The sequence below is a fragment of the Gopherus evgoodei genome, chromosome 20 (assembly GCF_007399415.2).
Source record: "Gopherus evgoodei ecotype Sinaloan lineage chromosome 20, rGopEvg1_v1.p, whole genome shotgun sequence".
In the NCBI taxonomy this organism is placed as follows: domain Eukaryota; kingdom Metazoa; phylum Chordata; order Testudines; family Testudinidae; genus Gopherus; species Gopherus evgoodei.
In genome coordinates, this window is record NC_044341.1 from 5,785,623 (window position 1) to 5,806,961 (window position 21,339).

General features: G+C 56.4%; 1 protein-coding gene across 9 annotated transcripts in view; it reads left to right on the forward strand.

The window, feature by feature from the left end:
• Positions 1-21,339, forward strand: part of KCNQ4 (potassium voltage-gated channel subfamily Q member 4) — an 85,884-nt gene that overhangs the window by 33,570 nt on the left and 30,975 nt on the right. For all 9 annotated transcript variants that reach the window (XR_003997265.1, XR_003997266.1, XM_030538697.1 and 6 more), the window contains exons 2-8: positions 11,225-11,315; positions 13,139-13,265; positions 15,779-15,954; positions 16,850-16,975; positions 17,086-17,196; positions 17,936-18,031; positions 20,178-20,266. Coding sequence is in view for 7 of the 9 variants with exons in the window: in XM_030538697.1 (XP_030394557.1) it covers positions 11,225-11,315; positions 13,139-13,265; positions 15,779-15,954; positions 16,850-16,975; positions 17,086-17,196; positions 17,936-18,031; positions 20,178-20,266 (816 nt within the window). In the remaining 2 variants the exon portion in view is untranslated. The remainder of the gene's footprint in view (positions 1-11,224; positions 11,316-13,138; positions 13,266-15,778; positions 15,955-16,849; positions 16,976-17,085; positions 17,197-17,935; positions 18,032-20,177; positions 20,267-21,339) is intronic.

The following is a 21,339-nucleotide window of genomic DNA, read 5'->3' on the forward strand; positions in this document are numbered from 1 at the left end:
GCTCCTTAGCCATGGGCCCTTTGTCTGCTTCCTGGGCACAAGGCCAACAGACTCATTTTGCAGGAGCCTAAGTGGCAACACAGAAGAACTTTTCCATTCCAATCTCGGCCTCCGCCAGCCAGTGCTGTAAGCATCCCAGCCGTCCTGGGAAAAGGGCTTGTGATGGCGCTAGCACGCGTGGCTTGGAATTGAATGGGATTCCCTGGGCTGGGGCTGGAGGGGAAGACGATGCAGGAACATACTTGAGGAACAAAAAGTTTCCAGCCTACCTGAGGCTGGCCTCCCGCACACCTGCCCTACAGCAGCACCCCCCGCCAGGGTTCAAAGCACATCCACGCTGGCTGGGTTAGTGCTCCTGGGCCTTACCCTGTGCAGCTGAACCGCCCTGTGCACGGAGTGGGGATGGGTGAACCCGAAAGAGGCAGTGTTCACTTCCTACCCCAAAGTCTGATGCCCTAACTCAGTATCCAGCTAGCCGCATCCAGGCCTGAGTCGACCCTATAGAAACTCGGTTCTGTAGTCGTGAAACGGGAGGGGAGATACCATTTCCTGTCTTCACAATAAGCCCAGCATTAGGGAAGACAGGTCTTTCTGTGAGTCTGGAGGGGTTGGTCCTATCTGGCCATTGCAATGGCCTTGGGGATCGGTGCAGCCTATGACATGCAGTAGTTTAGTCTTCTGTGGGCTGAAATATTCTGGAGTCTAAAGGGCTCAGGGTAGGGGTAGCTGGGTGGTGGTAGCGGGCTGTGATCTGCAGGAGGTCAAACGCAATGATCTGATGGTCCCTTCTGGCCTTGAGCAATTTATCTGCAGCACAGGCTGCACCACCACGGGCACAGTGTGAGACTTCTCCCCATGTCACAGTCACGGTCTCCCCCACCAACCCTGCCTCTGACCATCCGGGGTCAATCCCACCTCTCTGGGATCCTTGGCAGATGTCTGCAGGGATGGGGATTGTCCCCAATTTTGGGTTGTGATCAGAAAGTGAAAGCTCTCAAATCCCATCTCCTTAGATTAATGAGAAGCTTTGCAGGGAGCTGACCTCGCCGAGAGATTTCTGCATTCTCATCTGCTTCATGCCTCATTACCCATGTAATTGCTTGTGAAATTCTGATTTTATAATCTCCATTGGTGATGCATCGACCAGAAAGGATCCAGCATCGGCCTCTTAGACAAATCTTCTTTTGCCTTTTAAACTGATTATATATGCTAGAGAGGCCTATTGTCCTGTCCCCCCAATCCCCCGCAGCCCCTGGCAATTTGGTGCCCTCCAAGTCCTAATTTTGGGCAAGGGTCATGAGATACCATGGTCTCGTGATGTGCTGGGGCAGGGTCATGTTGTGATGGGAATCTCTCTGTTGTGACTCACGTGGTTGTCCTGACGGAGGAATGGTTAAGTTGGCAGCTTTCTATGGAAACTGCCCAGAGAGGATAATCAAGTAACCAGATGAGACTTATGTGAGGGCTCTTAAAAAGGACATTCATTCTCCTGCTGCATTCCTAACTTGGCCTTTGCTACTAGGCTGCACACACCACTGGGTAGGTGCTGGAGGGACTGTGCCAGAACCTGTGGGAATTAGAGGCTTCCAGAGGCAAAGATCCTTCCTTCCTGCTCCCTCCGGCCTGCTTCCGGACTTGACTCCCACATGCTGAAGAAGTTTATTGCATAAATGCTGCATGGGAAGGAAGGGGTTTTGTTCATAATTCATAGGGAGAAAGACTGTCTGTGGCCCTTGGCCTTGCAATTTCTGGGAGGGTCTTGAAACCTCGTATGTGTGTGTGTTGTGTTGTGTTTGCGCACGTGTGTGTGCAGTGGAAAGCTTTAAGAGCTCTCTGTTTGGGTCACAGTGTAATTAATGAGCTCCAGAGCCCAGATATTTAAGTGCAAAGCTTCCAGGGACAAAGACCGCCGCTGAGTTTGTCTCTGCTGTTATCCCCTTGCTGGGAGCTTTGGGTCCACATCTGAGGCTCCGATCTGTCTTGGTACAACACCCTGCAAGAGGCTCGTTGTGGCCCAGGCATGACCACACTCATTGCAAACCTGAGACGCTAACTTTCTGGGCTGGGACCAGAGGCTGTGGATCAGCTTCTCCCTGCACCAGGCTGTGTGATGGTCACGTGACACTGCAGGCCAGGCCGAGACTCGGCACATCACTTAACCCAGCCCAGAACTCTGATGATCTAGTGTGACCATCCCCCCGCTTGGCACCATCCTGTGCCACTGCTCCATCAGTGACATGTTTGCAGCCCTGTTATTACTACTGCGATCTTCAACAGCACCCCAAGCACCTGGAGTGGGGGAGAGATGTTCTGTGCCATAGGGACAAAGTGTGACCCTAGTGAAAGGGTGAGGCTGGAGTCCCAGCCTTGTATGTGTGTGTGTGTGTTGGCATCATGCTTGGCACCTTTGAAAGTCAAGCCAGGAGTCCTTGATTAGTTCAGCCTGTTATGACAGTTTAATGGAGGAGGCCAGGCAAAGAGGAAATTCTCGATCAGTGTGTGTGTAGAGATGTACCTGCTTTTAGCTCGTGCATTAATATTGCAGGCTGGGAAGAGACCTCAGGAGATAAAGTGTCGTTCACAATCCCAGCGGCAGCCCCTGGTGACCTGGCTTAGCATATGTTGACCTCACAAGGACTCACGCTCGCATCAGTGTGGGAGTGAAGTACTGCCCAGTGGTTAGAGCAGGGGACTTGTGCACTCAGACCACCTGGGCTCCATTCCCAGTCCTGCCACATATGTGTGTGGTGACCTCAGGTGAGTGGCTTTCCAGTGCTGTGCCTCAGTTTCCCTTGTCAGTGAAAATGGGAGTGGTGATACCGATACTGTGGGGCTTAACATTCCCAAGCACTGGCTGGGAAATGCCAAGTGTGAGTAGCGTGATGTCCTCGGACCCCAGCCAACCGCCAGCACTGGGCTCTCTCATCCTTCTAACGCCTGCAGAAGGAGCCTGATTCCTTACAGCTCCTTCCCTCATCCCCTGCTGGATCCTGGCCACTGCCCTGTTTGCTTTGGTTTCTTCACCGTCAGCAGCCAGGTGTCTCCGCTTTCAACGTGCAGCAATTGCAAAGAGGGGAATCGTCCCCCCTCTAACTCCCATGTTTGTGTTTTAAACTTGTCCAGCTGTTTCCTTCTCTTTTTGGAATTTCTTTGGCTGGTTTCAGCCGCCATGGGGCCAGGCTGGGTTTCATGTTCTGCTGACAGGCTGGGAAAGTGGGGATTCAAGGCGCTGCCGTTCTTCCTTTGACCTTTGCAGGCGCTCAGCAGTTCTGCAAAAAAAACAAACCCCCAAACCCCCAGCAAGACGGAGGAGGTGGGGTCGTCATCCTGGAACTGGGCAATGTGGGACTTATTTGCATTTAGGCACCAGTGAGAACCCCTAGTGCAGCCTGGATTTACACCTGTGAAGATTTACCCTGGTTTCAAAGCCAGGTAAGTTGTACCTGTACAAATCACACTGCGCTGTGCAAAGCATGTCGATGTTAGGGGGTTGCCCTGGACGAGCCACCCCAGGGGCTCTCATCCCAGCATGGATATGGCTTCAATAAAGAGGAGAGCTCAATGCACCCCTCCTTGTTGCTCAGGTCAATGCAGCTCAACTAAGGTTGGGTTTCTGGCGATTGGTGATTTTGCTGCAAGTCCAAAAGAGCCTGGGGAAAGGTTGATGCTTGAAGCTGACGGGCCAGGCCGGAATTTTGGGAGGAGGGTTCTGCAAGGAAGGAGCTATTCTCCTTGCTTCCACCTTCTCATGGGCAAAGTTCAGCTCCACCTGGCTCGAGGAGATTACCCGTGCCCACTCGCCGGAAACGGAGCGTAGCTGGAGGAGCTCGGCTTCCAGGTACATTCCTTGCATTCCCAGCCGCCCGTGCCCACTTCTGCTCTTCTCTGCCCTCACCCCTAGCTGCTCTTCCCCAGCGAGGTACAAACCACCACCTACCACCTTCTGGCCAGGCAGAAGGGAGCATCTGGCCAAAAACCCAAGGTGTTGTAGCTGGCTGGGGGACCTGCCCGCCGCTGGCATCTGTGCTGCTGAGGCAGCGACGCAGGGAGCTCTAAAGGAAAAGATCCCCCTTGTTTTTCCTAGAGCCAAGCTTGCTGAAGAAAATGCCTGGGTTTGGTTTCAGGCCCCAGAGACTCGTTACAGCTGATTTGGCTTTAATGCCCCAAGTCAGCAGCAAAAGGAGACGAGAAATGCTACAGAGAGTCAATGTCAGTGAGGGGCAGCCTGCCCTCCCGCTGCCCTCCCTGCAAAGGGGGCTGAGACCCAATCCCCCCGGCGCTATCTTTAGCAGACTGATTGATTCGTCCTGGCGGGTTTTTATTTTGTCGGGGAAGCTGGTTTTGGAGCCATTTCAGCCAAAGGTGGGGAAAGAGCCGGTGTAGGTTGGGAGCCCCCTAAATGACCCACAGGGCGAGTGTCGAGCCCCATGTGCCATGCCGAGAGTGGCTGGTTTCCATTACTCTTATGATGAATTTGTTGTTTGGCTTGCAGTAGCATCCAGACACCCCGACGGTGCAGAAGACTCTCCCGTGCTCGGAGCTGCACGTCCTACAGGGAGGGCTGCTCCCTGCCCCAGAGAGTTCACGGTTTGCAGCGTTACACCATTTCCGTTCCCAAGCTGCCCCCGAAGCCTCTGCTGGGTTTGGTGTTCCAGGGGGAGGCACAGCACCGAGTGGATAGTGGCACTGGGATCTCAGAGGAGCTCATGGAAGAACCAGTGTGGCCCTGTTTTGGGGACTATGGGACTCAGCTCCTCATGGGGACGACGGGCCAGCGTGAGAAAACGACACCCGTTGTGCCAATGGAGGAGAAGGGAGGTCATTGCCCTCCCATGTCCCTTCCACAGGGCTTCGTTCCATGAGTGGTCAGCTGCACGCGGGGCCCGGGTCTACACACTTGCTGGGACACCAAGTGAGTTCTCAGCAGGGCTTTAAGTTTTCCTTCTTCTGGAGTCAGTATAGAAGGATCAGGTGTAACAAAGCCACCAGGGAAAGATGGACACCCAGCCCGGAGCGACGCTGGCACCAGATCCACAGCTGGTGTGAACCCAATGCAGCTCTCTTGACTGTTCAGTGGAGTTCAGCGGATTTACACTGGCCGGGGATCTGGCCCTGGGGAATTTTGGCCAAAACTTCCAACTCCCACAGTACCAGTCCTGTCACTTCTGTGCTTTGCGCACTTCGGTCTCCAGGGTGGCGCTTCCTGCTCCAAGACAAGCCAGCGGGGAGGGAGTGGGGAGCTTGGTCGACCGCCTTGTGCTGTTAACACAAGCCCAGCTCCTGCAGATTGATGGCCCTTTGTACGTGGTCACGTGAGCCAGCGGCACGAGCCTTCCACTTTCCATATTTAGAATCGCTGGATCAGGGGAAAAAATGTATTTTTGGAGAGTTCCATTCGCTACGTCTCCAGATTCTGGGCTTTTTTTCTTCTTCTTCTTTTAAATGTGCCAAAGCCCCTTTCGTTTTAACGGAGCCCAGGGCTCACCTGGGCGAACGGCCTCCAAGCAGCCATGAGTGCTTCTGTGCTAGCGCTTTGGCAGGCCCCGTTGTGATCGATCGAGGCTCTGGTGTTCTCAGTCACGGCTGGTTCCTGGTCCCCCACCCCCTTCACTTGCCATGGAAGGCCCTTGCTTAGGAAGCAGTGTGTGTGTGTATTTAAAGAGCCATGTGAAACGTTCATTCCAGCTTTTGTGCTGGGTTACCCAGCTCTTCCCCCGTTGTAACTACTGCCAGCGTTTGCCTGGGAACATGGAGCGGCAGCCTCACCACTAGCCTGTAGGAAGCAATCTTGCACCAGTGTGACCGAGGTTAGATCCCCTTGATGTGTCTCTTTTTGCAATCCAGCCTCTCTCTAGAGCGCCACCCACAGGCGGAGAGGAGAGCTGGTCCTCACTGCCAGGAATGGCCAGTCCTCGGTCAGTCTGGGGCGTAGGAGAAGGGACATGGATTGTGTGTTGGCTCCTCTTCGAGGAGAGACAGATAACAAGGAGGCTGGTGCTACTTTGCCTCTGTACCATTAGCTTCAGATGGAGAAACTGAGATTCAGGGAGGTGAGTCTCCCAAGGTCCCTGCTATAGCTGGGACTAGAACCCAGGTCTCCATCAGACGTCTGGCAGTGCTCTCGCCGCTAGGCCACACTGCCTTAGAAGGGCTATTGCTGGGCTGCTGCATGCCCATCCCCTCCAGCGTGTGAGGCAGGGGGCTGGGAGAAGCGAGCTGCCCCAGGGAGAGAGCTGGCCTAGCCAGCGTCCCCTAGTGAGCAAGGGGACTCAGGGAGCAGCAGATTATGCTCATTTGCTGCGGTTCAGCCCCTGCTCTGCTGTTCTGTTTGCACGGCTCCTGGGACAGAGCACATTGCAAGGGCCGGTCTAGCCCTCAGCAGGATCCACCTGCATTCGGTGTTTGTCTCCTTCTCTGGCTTGCTCGCTCTCTCTTCACCCAGCCATTTCTTTTAGAAGTGATCCAAGGTGGCCGGCTTCAGACTCAGGGAGCCCCGGGGTGAGTTTTGGATCCTGGCAGTGCTTTCAAGTGGACTGGAGCAGGTGTATTGGGGCAGAAGCCAGAAGCCCAGCGCCCGCAGCTGAATCTAAGCCCCTGGCAGAGCCGGCTCAGTGCGAGCTCTCTCAAAACCTGCTGCTGGACTCACTCCGATAGGGTGATCACATGTCCCAATTTTATAGGGACAGTCCCGATTTTTGGGTCTTTTTCTTATAAAGGCTCCTATTACCCCCCACCCCCGTCCCAATTTTTCACATTTGCTGTCTGGTCACCCTACATTCCGATAACAGTAACTCAGGCTTATAAACACCATCTTTTAACCTATCTTTCCCAGAGAGGAAAAGCCCGCAGGGCTCCTGGCAGCCCCTGGCTGTGATATGGGACCGGTGCCCTCACCTTCCTGCCCTTAGGGAAAAGTCCTCTGCTCCTGAATCGAAAACGCTCCCCTTTCTATCAGCGTGTTGTCCTAGAGAATCCCACTCCATAGGGGGTGCTAACAGAACCCCACAGAGAGACTCTTCTTCTCTCTTGGCTTCTGTAGGCATTCAGCTGCTTTCTAGAGACAGCTGTTTGGTGTCGGGCCTAATACAGACTTTTCCATAAGGGGGAGAGGAAACCCAACCAAATCCAAAAGCTTGAGGGGGAGATTCCCATGAGCCCTTCACTCTGCTGTCACCGAAGCCAACAGGAGTTAAACAGGTTGGGAAATTCCATCCGCAGGGACCAGGCAGGTGAACGCAGAAAGGTGCTTTCTGTCTCTGCCTCTCCTTCGCACCCATCACAGGCATCTTGACTCCCAGATGCTCGTAACGAGCCAACAGGTGAACGGCTATGGTGCGCGCGAATGCTGTCTACACAGGCCAGATCTGCAGGCACAGAATCAGCTCCCGGCTTGGCTGGCTGAACGGAGCCTGAACTGCCTGTGCGAGGCCAATGCGGGGGCAGAGGCTCGAGGTGGGTGGAGTAATTCGGTCTGCCTGCGCTGACTCTCCCGTGGGGAATTCTGTCCTCACCTGAAACACCCCCATCCTCCTGCACGGGAGGAGACACTTACTCATGAAGGAAGTGGTTGGAGGCCAGGTCTGCTCATCAGGACTCCTGGGTTCCATTGCCAGCTCCGTAGCTGACTTGGCCCTTGTGACTCTGGGAAAGCAGCTTCATCTCCCTGCGCCTAGGTCTGTGAAACTCACCTGGGGTCAGACGACACTTTGAATCCTCCAGCGACAGAGCGATAGACAGGCAAAGTAGCGCTTCCCCCAAACATGGCCAGGGATTCTATCCATGCACGCCTGCAAGCCCGGGCGTGCCCTAGGCTCCCCTCTCTGCTTCCCCCTGCCCTGACCCCCAAGGAAATCAGGGGATTGTACAGCCCAGTAATGCTGCTCAGTGCACTGTTTTACACACAAACGCACGCAAGCCTGTCTTTGACCCAGATTGCACGATAAAGGAGAATCCCAGGGTTGTGGTAAGATTAAGTCCCCTCTGCCCACAGGGCCGCCCCCCTCACACCCTCTCTTCCTCTCTGCTACGGGCTTGGTTCACCCTCCTCCCCCGGCACGCGCTCTCGTTTGCCCAGGGATGGTGTGAGAAGCATGTTACCACAGTGCAGGGGGATTGTTAGGGCCCTCCCCAGGGGACGCCGGAAAGTCTTTCTTGTGATTAACATACTGGCCTGACTCTGGCAGTTTTACAAAGCCAGAATATTATTGGCTGGTTTCATTCTTTGTTGGCGCTCAGCGCTTTCCTCGGCCGCCATTTGGGGTAATGATTTGAGGATTCCCTGGGCTGTTTTGTGTTAGGCTGCTCAGAGAGTGTGGGACTGCAGGGTCCGGCTTCCTGAGACCCCCAAGATCCAAGGTGAGTGACTGCACGGCAAATGTGGCTGCAGGAAGTTAAAAAGATGTGGGATTTGTCTTTGTTTTAAACATAAGCTACTTTGGAGAACTTTTTGTTTACAGCTAGTGGTGTCTAGTGGGTACAGCAAGGGACTCCGGACTCCTGGGTTCTTTCCCCAGGTTTGGGATGAGAATGTGGTCTAGGGGTCAGAGAAAGCGGCTAGGAGGTGAGACTCCTGTGTTTGCCCCAGCTCTGGGGAGGAAGTGTTGTCTAGGGGTTAGCGCAGGGAGCTGGGAGTCAGGACTGCTCAGTTCTGTTGTGTGTTCTGCTGCGGATCCATTGCGTGATCCTGGGGAAGTCCTTTCCCCGCCCATGCCTCAGCCCTTCTGTAAAACCAGGATAATGTTTATCTGCAGTGCAGGGTAGTTTGTGAAGCTTAATTAATGTTCATAAAGCACCCCTCCCCCCACCAATTAGTGCTCTAGAAAATGCAAAGCGTTATTCCAGTGGAAAGAAGCTACGCTTTAAAACAGTGAAAGGGAGGGCACCCAGGTCCCTTCCCCCCCACCAGCTAAAGTTCTCTCCCTCGCTCAAGGGACAGCGTGTGTCCCGGGAACCCCATGGGCGAAGGATGCCTAGAAAGGCAGATAGAGATCGAAGGGGCAGCTGAAGGGTGCCACCTGGCTAGGACCCCACATTTAGGATGCAAAGGCCCCCAGGCCCCAGTGTTAAATGCTGAGCTTCTCCTTGTATAAAGCTCAGGATATTTGGAGCTCTGGTCCCCACAGCCAGGAGAGGGAAAGCAGAACTGCTGGGGCCATGCAATGGCAAACTCGAGTTGGTCCATTTCACAGGCTTTCACTGCCTTTCAGGCCCTGGTTTTGCTAGTGCTCATCGGCCACACCTAGGTGTTTCTCCCTTTGGTGGACCTGCTGCTGTTTACATCTGCTCTGAACTTGGCCCCGCGTCATTGCTTAGAAACCAGATTTGTTTCCCCCCCAAACACAACCCCCCGGGTGCCATGGTGATAGGTGTATTGGAACACGGGCATCGGACTGCCGGCTACAATCTGAAGGGGGTGGAAGAGTTGACCAGGGAGGCCTAGCCAGGGCATGTTCCGAAGGGGGAAATCCAGGCTGAATGCAGTTTACAAACTTCCCAGCAGTGAGATCTGCCGGACGCAATGTCCCAAAGGCAACGATGGAAAATTCCCCCCCGGTCCCTTGAGACTCTTTGGCCTGGAGAACATGTTGCAGGGAATGATTCTGGGCTAGCCCTGAGGAAGGACTCAGGGAGGGAACGGGCCTTTCCCACTTCTGTCTTCATTGGGTCCTTGCCCAGGGCATGTTTCAGATTGGAAAAGGAGCCACAGTTGAGTTACCGAAGAACAGAACATCTGGAGCATGTCTCGGCGCCCCACGCCCCACCCAGATTCCTCGGAAGAGGCCAGACGGAATCTCTTACTGCTCCCTTGCTTTGCGCTCTGGCTCCGCTGCTCAGCAGCAGCACCCCAAAGCCCCAGCCTGGGTCCCTTGGTCCATCTGCTGTAGCTTTCAGAAGCAGCCTCCCGTTTTCCCCCTGCGGCCCACCAGCTCCCCTGCTCTCTGCTGCCATCTCGGGGCCACGCGTGGCCCCTGCAGGTCAGGCCGGTTTGTAGAAGTTTTGCTGGGGCCACTGTTCGGCAGGCAGCTTGGTGGGGTCCCTGACGAGCCCATCAAAGCAAAGGAGAGGTCTGAGAGGGGCCCGTTCTCCTTGGTAGCTTGAATTAAGGGCAGACACCCACCTCAGCCGCCTGGGATGCCTGTCTCGTACAATGAGGATTTTATTCCTTCAGTTGACGTCGTGTCTAGCAGCTCCTGCCATGGACCATGCTCCATGCTGCACAAACGCAGAGCGAAAGACAGTCCCTGCCCCGGACAGCTTCCAAGCCCAGTATTTTAGCTAAGGATGGTAAAATCTTGCAGCTCAGATTAGCATTTGGGGTTGAAATTCCCTCCTCCTTCCCCTCCCCCTGTAGTACGAAAGAAGTGAAGCCTTGAACCATTTGGAGCCAGTATTCAGCCCCCAGCCCCAAATCACCTACAGCACCTGTCCCTTGCTGTTTTCCCCCGGCACCTTCCCCCCGAGTGGGGGAGCTGCTGTTCACAGGGACAGCTTTGGTAGCTTGTCCTTGAGGTCCTTATTCCAGCCCTGGTGGCGTGTGCCTTTGGCGGGCACCTTACTGTGGGTGAGAAGGTAGAATGATGCTGCCATATGTTGGAGCTGGAGTAAGCCAGGCCAGGGGTCAGCTGTGAGGGGTTGGGTCTCTCGATCCCTGGGGTCCTGAGCAGGGCACCTGGCAGGAAGAAACAATGTGTTGGTTCTGAACCAGAATCGAGGCGTCGGATTACACCCCTCTGATTTTGGATTGCATCCCACTGATTTTGCCCGTGCTCAGCTCCAGAAGCCATGCTGTTGGCAGGTGAAGATCCTGCCAGTCTTACGCGGGTGCTGCTACGTGCTAGTGATTTGATAAGCCTCAGCTGTCCTGGGTCTAATTCGGGATGCCCTGGTCTTGCAGGTGTTACCAAAGTCTGGCTGGACGATGCAGCTGGTTCTGGCACACTTGATATCAGCTGGGCATTTGGGAAAGCTGGTGCCCATGTGGGACTGGTGATTAGGTTGGGTGGCTCAGCTGTTTGCATCTGCCTGAAATGCCAGAATGCCCTCTCGCCTCAGCAGTATCCAGTCACCCCAGAACGAAGGCAGAGCAGGGTAAGGTCTGGCCATGGGAAGCTGACAGCTATGGTGGGCACCGGGGCTGGAATGGACTCTGTCTCACTGCACCTGCTATAGTGCCAAGCTGATGAATCAGTGCCTGCTAATCTGTTCTAATCATTTGTTATTTCAGATTCCTCCTCGTCTTCAGCTGCTTGGTGCTGTCCGTTTTCTCCACCATCCCAGAGCATCAGAAACTAGCCAACCAATGTCTGTTCATCCTGGTAAGGAGGGGACTTTATAAACCTCTCTAACCTCATCTCCTAACTAGCCGTGTGCTCTCAGTTTACACACCACGGCTATAGCCATGATGCCCTAGGGAATTCTTTCATGTCCCATTAGGAGTGGATGTGAACTGAGGCCAGCGTCAGCATACAGGAGGGGAACTACGGTCTCTCCTATGCTCAGCAATTGCACCAGTTTAGCTCCAGGGATGATTTTAAATTTGTTCAACTTTGCATGTGGACACTCTTATCTGATCACTTGAAACCTGGCTTTCCTTACTGGTGTAACTTGCACATGTGAATTACAAGTGACGTGGTTTGCCCAAGATCTGCAGCCCAACTGGGGCTCGAGCCCGGGAGAACCCACTCTGCAGCCTCCTCCATTAGGCCAAGCAGCCACTGCTCTCATCGCTGTGAGATGTTTGCAGGAGTGAGTCAAAAGCAGCACTGTGTAGCTGCACAATCTCCTGGAGGATTTTTAAACGGAGACGCTCCAGTGGAATGTGTCTGGGAAGCCTATAGCCAAATGTACGGACATGCAAAAAAACAACGGGAAAGGGAGGGGGAAAGAAACCTAAAAAAAGCAACTTTCCCCCAAACTGTCAGAAACAGCTGACTTTGGATTTCTCCCGACTGTGATGGAGACTAAATTAGAAAGGTCCTTGTGACTTTCTCACTAGTAAGCAAAATAGGGGCTGGTGTGTACAAAAGGTAGGAGGCAAAGCAGTACAATGCTGACAGCGGGGGAAAATTACCCATATATATTTAAGCTGGCAACATGCAGGAGGAGCAGGGCAGCTCCGAAAGGCTCCACAGTTGAGGGCTTCTGGCTCATCTCCTTGACTTTCACTTGAACAAGGAAGCGTGGAGAGGTTTGCTTAGCTGCTCAGCATTGAAGCTCTGATTTTCGAAGGACCTGAGCCAAAACCCAGTGAAGTCCCTGGGAATCTCTGCATTGATTGGCATGAGTTTGAGGTTGGGCCCTGGTAAGGAGGGGACTTTATAAACCTCTCTATTCTTATCTCCTAGCTAGCCGGCTACTCCCAGTTTCCCCCTCTTCTCACACCAGGGCTATAGCCACAGTGACTTAGAGAATTCTTTCATGTCCCATTCACACTCTTTCTCCGAGAGGCCAGCACTTATCACTCAAGAGTGAACCATAGATCATGTTTCTCGGAGGCCCCTGTGCAATCGGATCTGGGGTTTTGCTCTGGTCACGTTTCCAGCTCCCTCCAGCCAGAGATGTTCTAAAAAGAGGATCTCGCTGCTGCTCAGTGGCTCCATTATCCAGCATTAACCCTGTGGAGTCCCTGTAAAAACTGCATGCTCTGCAGCTGATTTCAGTCCACACTCGTGCTGAGGGTGCCTGAGAACCACCCAGGCAGGGGAAGACTTGAATCCAGCACCAAGCCTTGCAGCAAACACCCACGTCCTCCTCCTCCTCCTCCTGAGAGAGTCTTTGCTGCAAACATGGGACCAGTGGGGCCGGCAGGGCTGGCCCTAGCACCGAGAGGGATCAGTTATTTATGGGAAGGGATTTTAAATTTAGGAGGCAGGTCCCCGGGTGTCTCTGCCCTCTGCAGGCTCCTGTTTCTGGCTGCAAGGTCTGTTTGGGTTTGTCTAGCCAGGCAGGGTCACCTGGAGGATGCCTCTCCGCAAAAGGAGTAAGGAGCCAGCTGACCCCATCAGGCATGACTCAAATGAAGGTTCACACACAGTTCCAGAGACTTTTACAGGCAGCCGCACTCCGGGCCCTTCCAGATTAACCAACCCAGTCTCTCTCTCTCTCTCTCTCTCTCTCTCTCCCCCCCCCTCCCCGGCAGGAATTTGTCATGATTGTGGTGTTCGGCATGGAGTACATCATCCGCATCTGGGCAGCTGGCTGCTGCTGCCGTTACCGGGGCTGGCAGGGACGGTTCCGCTTTGCCAGGAAACCCTTCTGCGTAATAGGTATGTGTTGGCAAGGAAAGCTGCCTGATGCACCCTGTGATCCTCCCCATGGGGCACCCAGGGGTGCACCGTAGGGAATTGCTCTCTGCACCCATCTCTAGGTCTCCCTGGTTATCAAAGGAACTAGAGATGGGAAGGGCATCCTAGGTCTCTTGGGGCCACTTGGAGGCCATGGTGATGGGCACATCAGCAGAGCCCTGATACACAGGAGAGCCCCCTAGTCCAATTCCTTGCAAGCTTTCACGGTTACCAGGCCAGACAGTCCCATGGCACCCTCAGGAGCAAAGCCGAAAGGAGATGGGATCAGAATAGATTATGCCCAGGTTTATGGAAGGACCCAAAAGGACGGAGGTGCCCAGGAATATGCTGAATTTTGGAGCCTTAGACTCCTTGGAAAATCCCGCCCTAAGAGTAAAGCGCCCCAAATTCAACCCCCACCCCCTCAAATCAGGGTGTGGCGGGGGCCGGGGTTAGGGGTGGGAAGGGAGGGCAAGAAGGAGCAGAATCCAAATGTCCCAATCAGGGGCACCTGGATCCAGAACTTCTGGGAAGTCCAAGTTCAAGTCCACATTTTTCCCCAGCCTAGTTAAACGCTGTGTATGAGTGTCCTGCTCAGTGATGGGGTGTGGGGAGACCTCAGAGCGGCTGGAACCCAGGCTGCGTTTGGGGAAGGACCTGATGTGGATACTTCTCTGTTCAGGGCCAGCTGGGAGTGGAGTGGAGCCTTTTCTCTGGGGCTCCTGGGGCTTATCCCAGTGTTTCGGGAGCTGGCAGCAGGTCTGAGTTGGGCCAAGTTCTAGAGAAGAGCAGTGGTTCTAGGACCTGACTGGGGCTCAGATTTCAACTTGAGCTGGGCTTGGGGCAGGGGGGTTCCCATTCCTGCCCCATCCATGCCCCTTCAGGGTGGTGCTGGTCGCTGTTCGAGGGCAGGCAGGGAAGGATCGGTGGCTTTGATCAATGTAATTGGAGGGACACAGAGTCACGTCCGGATGGGGAGGGAGATGCAAAAGCGGAGAACTTCTGAAGAGGGCAGCGGGATGGTCCCTCTCCCCAAAACGCCTGGTGGAGAGAGCTCCTCCAGCCCAGAGAATAGAGCAAGGCACCGTCACTGCCCTACGCTAAGTGACCAGGGCGAGGGGACCAGCCAAGGAGGATATTCTTGATGGACCCAGTGGCCTTTCCCCTCACTCTGGGGTATTATCAGCTGTGCAGTCTGGGCTCTTGGAGGCTGACCCTCTTTCAAAGGGCAAATGGCCATGCCAGGGCAGTCTGGGCAGAATGGAAACCTCAGGGCATATGCAGGGGGAGGAACCAGTGATAGACTCCCCTGCCCGCTAGCCTCAGAAGTGGTCTGGGGAGATGTCTCCTTGGCAGATGTGATGCTCTGGGGTTGAGACCCATGCGAGCTCCTAGGCAGATGGGCTGGGATGTATCCTGTGCTGGGCAAAGCTGGGATCATAGAACATCTGGGTTGGAAGGGACCTCAGGAGGGATCTAGTCCAAGCCCCAGACAGATTTTTGCTCCAGATCCCTAAACGCTCCCTCAAGAATTGAACACACAACGCTGGGTTGCTATCCCTGCCACCCTGCTAGCTAGCTAACCCCCCATCCCTGCCACCCTGCTAGCCAGCTAACCCCTCCCCTGTCCCTGCCACCCTGCTAGCCAGCTAACCCCCATCCCTGCCACCCTGCTAGCCAGCTAACCCCCGTCCCTGGCACCCTGCTAGCCAGCTAAACCCTGTCCCTGGCACCCTGCTAGCCAGCAAACCCCCGTCCCTGCCACCCTGCTAGCCAGCTAACCCCCGTCCCTGCCACCCTGCTAGCCAGCTAACCCCCGTCCCTGGCACCCTGCTAGCCAGCTAACCCCTCGCCCATCCCTGCCACCCTGCTAGCCAGCTAACCCCCGTCCCTGGCACCCTGCTAGCCAGCTAACTCCTCCCCTGTCCCTGCCACCCTGCTAGCCAGCTAATCCCCGTCCCTGGCACCCTGCTAGCCAGCTAACCCCTCCCCCATCTCTGCCACCCTGCTAGCCAGCTAACCCCTCCCCTGTCCCTGCCACTTTGCTAGCCAGCTAACCCCTCCCCCATTCCTGCCACCCTGCTAGCCAGCTAACCCCCGTCCCTGCCATCCTGCTAGCCAGCTAACTCCTCCCCTGTCCCTGCCACCCTGCTAGCCAGCTAACCCCCGTCCCTGGCACCCTGCTAGCCAGCTAACCCCTCCCCTGTCCCTGCCACCCTGCTAGCCAGCTAACCCCCGTCCCTGCCATCCTGCTAGCCAGCTAACTCCTCCCCTGTCCCTGCCACCCTGCTAGCCAGCTAACCCCCGTCCCTGCCACCCTGCTAGCTAGCTAACCCCCGTCCCTGGCACCTTGCTAGCCAGCTAACCCCCGTCCCTGGCACCCTGCTAGCCAGCTAACCCCCGTCCCTGCCACCCTGCTAGCCAGCTAACCCCCGTCCCTGGCACTCTGCTAGCCAGCTAACCCCTCGCCCATCTCCCTGTGCTCTGGGTCGCAGATTTGATCGTGTTCGTCGCCTCGCTGGCCGTTATTGCCGCCGGCACGCAGGGGAACATCTTTGCCACCTCGGCGCTGCGCAGCATGCGCTTCCTGCAGATCCTGCGGATGGTGCGCATGGACCGCAGGGGGGGCACCTGGAAGCTCCTGGGCTCAGTGGTCTATGCCCACAGCAAGGTGAGCTGGAGGAGGGTGCTGGCCCAGGGGCAGGGCTGGGTTCAGCGTCGGTGCCACGGGAGGTGGGCAGGGATCAAACAGGGCAGAGCTGGGCACAGCATGGACTGGTGCATCCAGCTCTGCCACTGCCACTCCATCCTGGCTGAGAGCCCCCTGCTCTGCCCAGGCCTGGGCTCCCCATTGCCCTGACCTGTGGCACCCCTGCTAGTCCAGTGCTCCCCCTTTAGCCCCGCACGGTGCAGGTAGGTCTGGACTGGCTCCTTCTATGGCCCCCGTTACTAGTAGCTGAACACCTCACAGGCTTGACTGTGTTTCACCTCACAGCAGGGCTATGAGCCCCATAGTCCCAAGGGAGAAACTGAGGCACAGAGTGACTTGTCCAGGATTGCACGAGGGTGTCTATGATAGAGTAGAGACTTGAGCCCAGCGGTCTCCCTAGTCCTAGGAGGGCACCCTCACCATGAGCCATCCTTCCGCTTTTCCCCTGTTAACCTCCTACCTCTCCCCATTCATTTCGAAACTGACCCAGCCCCCCTCTCCCCCATGGGCTCGCCCCAGTCAACCACGTGGAACGTTTCCCTCCAGTCACTTAGCACCGGCGGCCTCTCTGTGCCTCCCCAACGTGTGCACAGGAGCCTTCTCCTCTGCAGCTGCTGCTGGGTGAGATCAGCTCCACGTACCTGGTCCCTAGGAGCTCAGGCTGGCAGTCTACCCACCCCCCTCCAGTGCTCCCTGCCATTGGATCCTCTCTGCCCTTTGCCAGTAGCGAGTGGGGCTGCGTCTGGGGCACTCTGCAGAGGGGACACTGCATTGTGTTGTGTCGTGTATTGGGCCTTCACCTCCCTCCTCCCCATCTTGGCTTTCGTCCCCTCTCCTCCTCGTCTGCCTGTGGCAGGAGCTAATCACAGCCTGGTACATCGGCTTCCTGGTGCTCATCTTCGCCTCCTTCCTTGTCTACCTGGCCGAGAAAGACGCCAACACGGAGTTCGCCACCTACGCTGACTCGCTCTGGTGGGGCACGGTAAGTGTGGCTGCAGAGCCCCCTCTCTCACTGGGGGGGGGCATGGGCTGGGGGCGAGGGGGGGCGAGGAGAGCTCCGTCAAGGCCTCTCTGTGTTCTCTTCCCCTGCAGATCACGCTCACCACCATCGGCTACGGGGACAAGACCCCCAATACGTGGCTGGGCAGGGTGCTGGCGGCCGGCTTCGCACTCCTGGGCATCTCCTTCTTCGCTCTGCCTGCCGTGAGTAGCCCCTTGTGGCATCCTGGTAACACCCGGTGCTGCCAGGGGGAGGGAGAGCCAGGCCTCGGGGACCTTAGGAGCTCAGGCTGGCAGCCGGGGCTGCTCCGGAGAGGGCAGACAGCTGGAAGTACCCTCCCCGCCTCAGTGCTCCTTAAAGGGTCACTGCCCTGTGGGTAAGACTCCAGAACAGACCCTGCCATGGAGATGTCATTGGTCATTCTCGTCCTTCATTTTCTTTTCACTTTCCTTCTTTTCTTTCTTCTCTTCCTTCCTATTTTCTCTTTTTGTCCCCTTTTTCCTCCTTCTGTCTCTCTCCCTCCCTTCCCTCAAGAGAAGAGCAATGCCCTACCACGGCATGCAGGGATGGTGGCACCCCATACCCCTCCTGCCTCAGTGTCTCCAGCGAGGGACTGCGGGCTCCCAGCTGATCTCTGGAGCTGCCAGGCCCCTGTGGGAGGAGAGATGGTCTGGCAAAGCCAACAGAGTCCTACTTTGGGTGGGGGGGAGACATCTTTGCTCCCTCCCAAAGAGTGGATCGTCCTGTTAGCCAGACAGAGGGCGTTGGCGAGTTTGGGCTCTGAGCGGTCTGTGCTCATGCCGGGGTGACAGAGGGATGCTTCCTTAGGACCCCGCAGGCCTGTGGGGATCAGACTGTGTCGTTGCAGTTTGTCTAGCTGGTGCACGGGGCCAGACAGGTTCTGGGTCCTGTTTCATGCACACTGGCCCCTTTCTCCTGCAGGGAATTCTGGGCTCCGGCTTTGCCCTGAAAGTCCAGGAGCAGCATCGCCAGAAACACTTTGAGAAGAGGCGGACGCCGGCAGCGAACCTGATCCAGGTACCGTGGGACACCTGCACCTCTCCCTGGGGAAACCCCACCTTCCACCTCGGTCTGGAGTCACTCCACAGCTCTGCGGATGGCCCTCGAGCTCAGTCTGCAAGTCGTCCCCAGCTCTCCCAGTACAGCTCTGTGGATGCCCCTCAATCCACACATGCGGCCTGGCCCCTCTGCTATTCCAGACTTCCTCTCCCCCATATACACACAACTCCGCCAATGCCCCTCAATCTGAGCATTCAGCCCAGCACTGCCTGCTATCCCAATCTGGTGCCCCAGCCCCCACACCTCTGCAGATCCCCCTCAGCCCAGTCTGCAGCTCCACAGCTATCCCAATCCTGCATTCCCCCCTCTCTGCCCTGGCCAGTACGGCTCTGCAGACACCCCTCAATCTGCAGCCCCCCTGCTCTTCCAGCCTTGGGCTCTCCATGCACACAGCTCTGCCAGAGCCCCTCCATCCGCATTTGCACGCTTCTGCACATCTGACATCTACCTTGGCGAGGGTCCGCCATGCCTGTAGCCAAGCCCTTGCGCTTGTGGAGGGGAGTCCTGGCAAATCAGTCCTCTTGTCTAGATCAGCTTGCTAGAGAAGTGAAGCTTTAGAATCCCTCCTTATCTCGCCAGTTCAGAGAACAGGCGCACAGAAGGAAGCCCCCGATGCCCCTTGTCTATCTGCAACTGCCAGCCAGTCAGCTGGCCCCGGCTTTCACAGCTCCCCGGCCCTCTGAATGCAGCCCTGCTCCTCCTTTCATCTCGGCAGCGAGGAAGGAAAAAGCCTGACATTAATTAATGGAGCTGGGCATGGAGCGAGACAAAGGGCCCCACCTGCCTGTCTCCCCGCAGTACAAAGCAAGCACCGGGACACATCACAACCCCCCTGCCCCAATAACCCATCGCTGCCCGGCATTCATCAGGCGCTGATGTGCCATGGGTGCAGATGGGAGGCCGCGAGGTCTCCAATAAGGCTCCCCATTGTGATCACTCCTTAATTAATGGCACCAGCTTCTTGGGAGTGTTACCTGAAGCCTCAGCGAGAGGCTAGCCTGGGGGGCAGGTGAGAAGAACGGGGGGCTTGGTTCTCCACTCCAGCCACGCCAGTTTCACGTCAGCATGTCTGGCGCGGGCAGAGCTGCTGCGGGGACTATGCAGGGCTGCCCGGGGGGGACGGGGACACAAGTGGGGCAATTTGCCCCAGGCCCTGCAGGGGCCCCCATGAGAATATAGTATTCTATAGTATTGCAACTTATTTTTATGGAAGGGGCCCCCAAAATTGCTTTGCCCCAGGCCCCCTGAATCCTCTGGGAGGCCCTGCGGCTATGTCCTGCGCTGTCCCCAACTTGTGCCCAGTGAAGCCCCAGGAGAGCTTCCCACTGGCTCTGCTTTCCTGGCAGTCCCCGCAGTGCCCCTGGGAGGGAGCGGAATTTGCCCAACCCTAGTATTATAATGACCAGGGGAATTCCCCCCCAGACCCCACTCTTTCCTGTGCTGCCCTCTGATTGGCTGAGACACAGACCCCCCAAAAGGCCTCCGGGTCTGTGCTTGGTCCATCTGATCTGAGCCAGTTCGATTGTTCCCCAGCCCACAGCCTGGGCATCCGGCTGGGGCAGAGGCATTTGCACCGTCTAAGGACAGGGGGTGCTGCACTAGCAGCAGGAATGGGGTCTGTGGCTCAGTGGGCTCCGGGTGGCAGCAGGAGGTGCTGACTCGCGGCCTGCAGCTGCTGTTTGCTGCTCGGGCAGAACTGGATCCCTGCATCGAGGTCTGTTCAAGGGAGTGGGGTGGAGCTGGGACTGAATTTTGATGCCCTCAGAGGGCCTGTGGGGCCAAGCGCAGCTCAGGACAAGGCTGCTGTGAGATGCCAGGATGAGAACTCCTGCCTGCAGCAGCCGACCTAGATCCTGCGAGCTCCCACGTACACAGCTGTGCCCAGCCACCTCTGGCCTGACCCTGCAGCATTCACTACTATTCCAGTCCTGGGCTCCCCGTTCACTTACCCACCAACCCCTTAGCATCCCTTGGCACAGCCCTGCCAGTGCCCCTCGGTCCTGCCAACAGCACCTCGCTCTGCCCTGCCAGTTCCTGCTGTCTCCTCCCTGGACACCACCAGCTGTGCCATGTCTACCACACCATCCCTCTCTCTCTGGTGCAGGCTGCCTGGCGCCTGTATTCGACAGACGGGAGACGAGCCTACCTGACCGCCACCTGGTGTTACTATGACAGCATTCTCCCATCCTTCAGGTAGGCGCCACGCCACGCGGGTGACCACAGACCGAGTGCTGTGGGGGGAAGGGGAAAGGGTGGTCCCTGCCATGTAGCAGTCGTCTCCTCCCAGAGCAGTGGTGTATGCAGGGCTCTGAAGGTAAATTGCCTCCGTGTCTGTTGAGGGCAGGTGGGAGCAGGATTCGGCCCTGGCCACTGGATGACCCAGCAGGGCTTGGGAGCAGCGTGGATGTGAGCAGCTTTGCCCCAGGAACTGGGTACGTAGCCTGGTGTTGCTCATCACCACCTTCCCCGCCAGCCTTCTGGCTGCCGGGCACAGCAGAGGTGGTGGAGATGCCTTGTGCTGCTACAGAGGCTGGATTCCCATTGCTCTCCCCAGAAAAGCTGGGGGGTCACTGAGGCAGGGTGCAGAATTATCCACCACGGGCGTTGATGCAGGGAGAGGGACGAGTCCTGGGTTAGCTGATGGGGTTAACTCTTTCAGCGTCATGACAGATCAAAATTCCAGAGCCAGTGCACCCCGGTCGCTCTCTGGAGATGCAGTCTCTCTAGAGACAGCCGTGTGGGAGAACGCAGGAACCTCTGCGCCTTGACAAGTGGTCACGTGACCGTGATGCTCAGCTGAACTTCCAGAGAGCGCAGTTTATCAGAGCAGGTGCCATCAGGCATGTATGCCACAGCCTAACGAGGCCTGACCCCGCCGGCTCACCCGAAGCATGTGCTGTGGGCTTCTAGCAGTAGAATTCCTAGCATCCTTTTTGGGGAGGAGAGTGGGGAAGTGGGGCCCAGGCTGGATCCTGGTCTATGATTCCAGACTTCGAGGCACCCCTGGAGCTGAGATGTCAAACACTGCAAGCCAGTGTCGGTACTCCCCCGTTTAGACTGGAGTTGAATGGGAGCCGTCCTGCTGAAGTTGGTGTCATTGCTCTGGAGTAACCCGGGTGTAGGTGCGATCAGAACCGGGCTCAAGGCCCCTATGTTGGCTTAATGGTCCGATACCTGTAACGCAGTCAGGCTGAGATTTCTGTTAACCCTTCCTGTGACAGCCTGCCAGCCCATCGAATCTGTATACACAGCCCTGAGGACCAGAA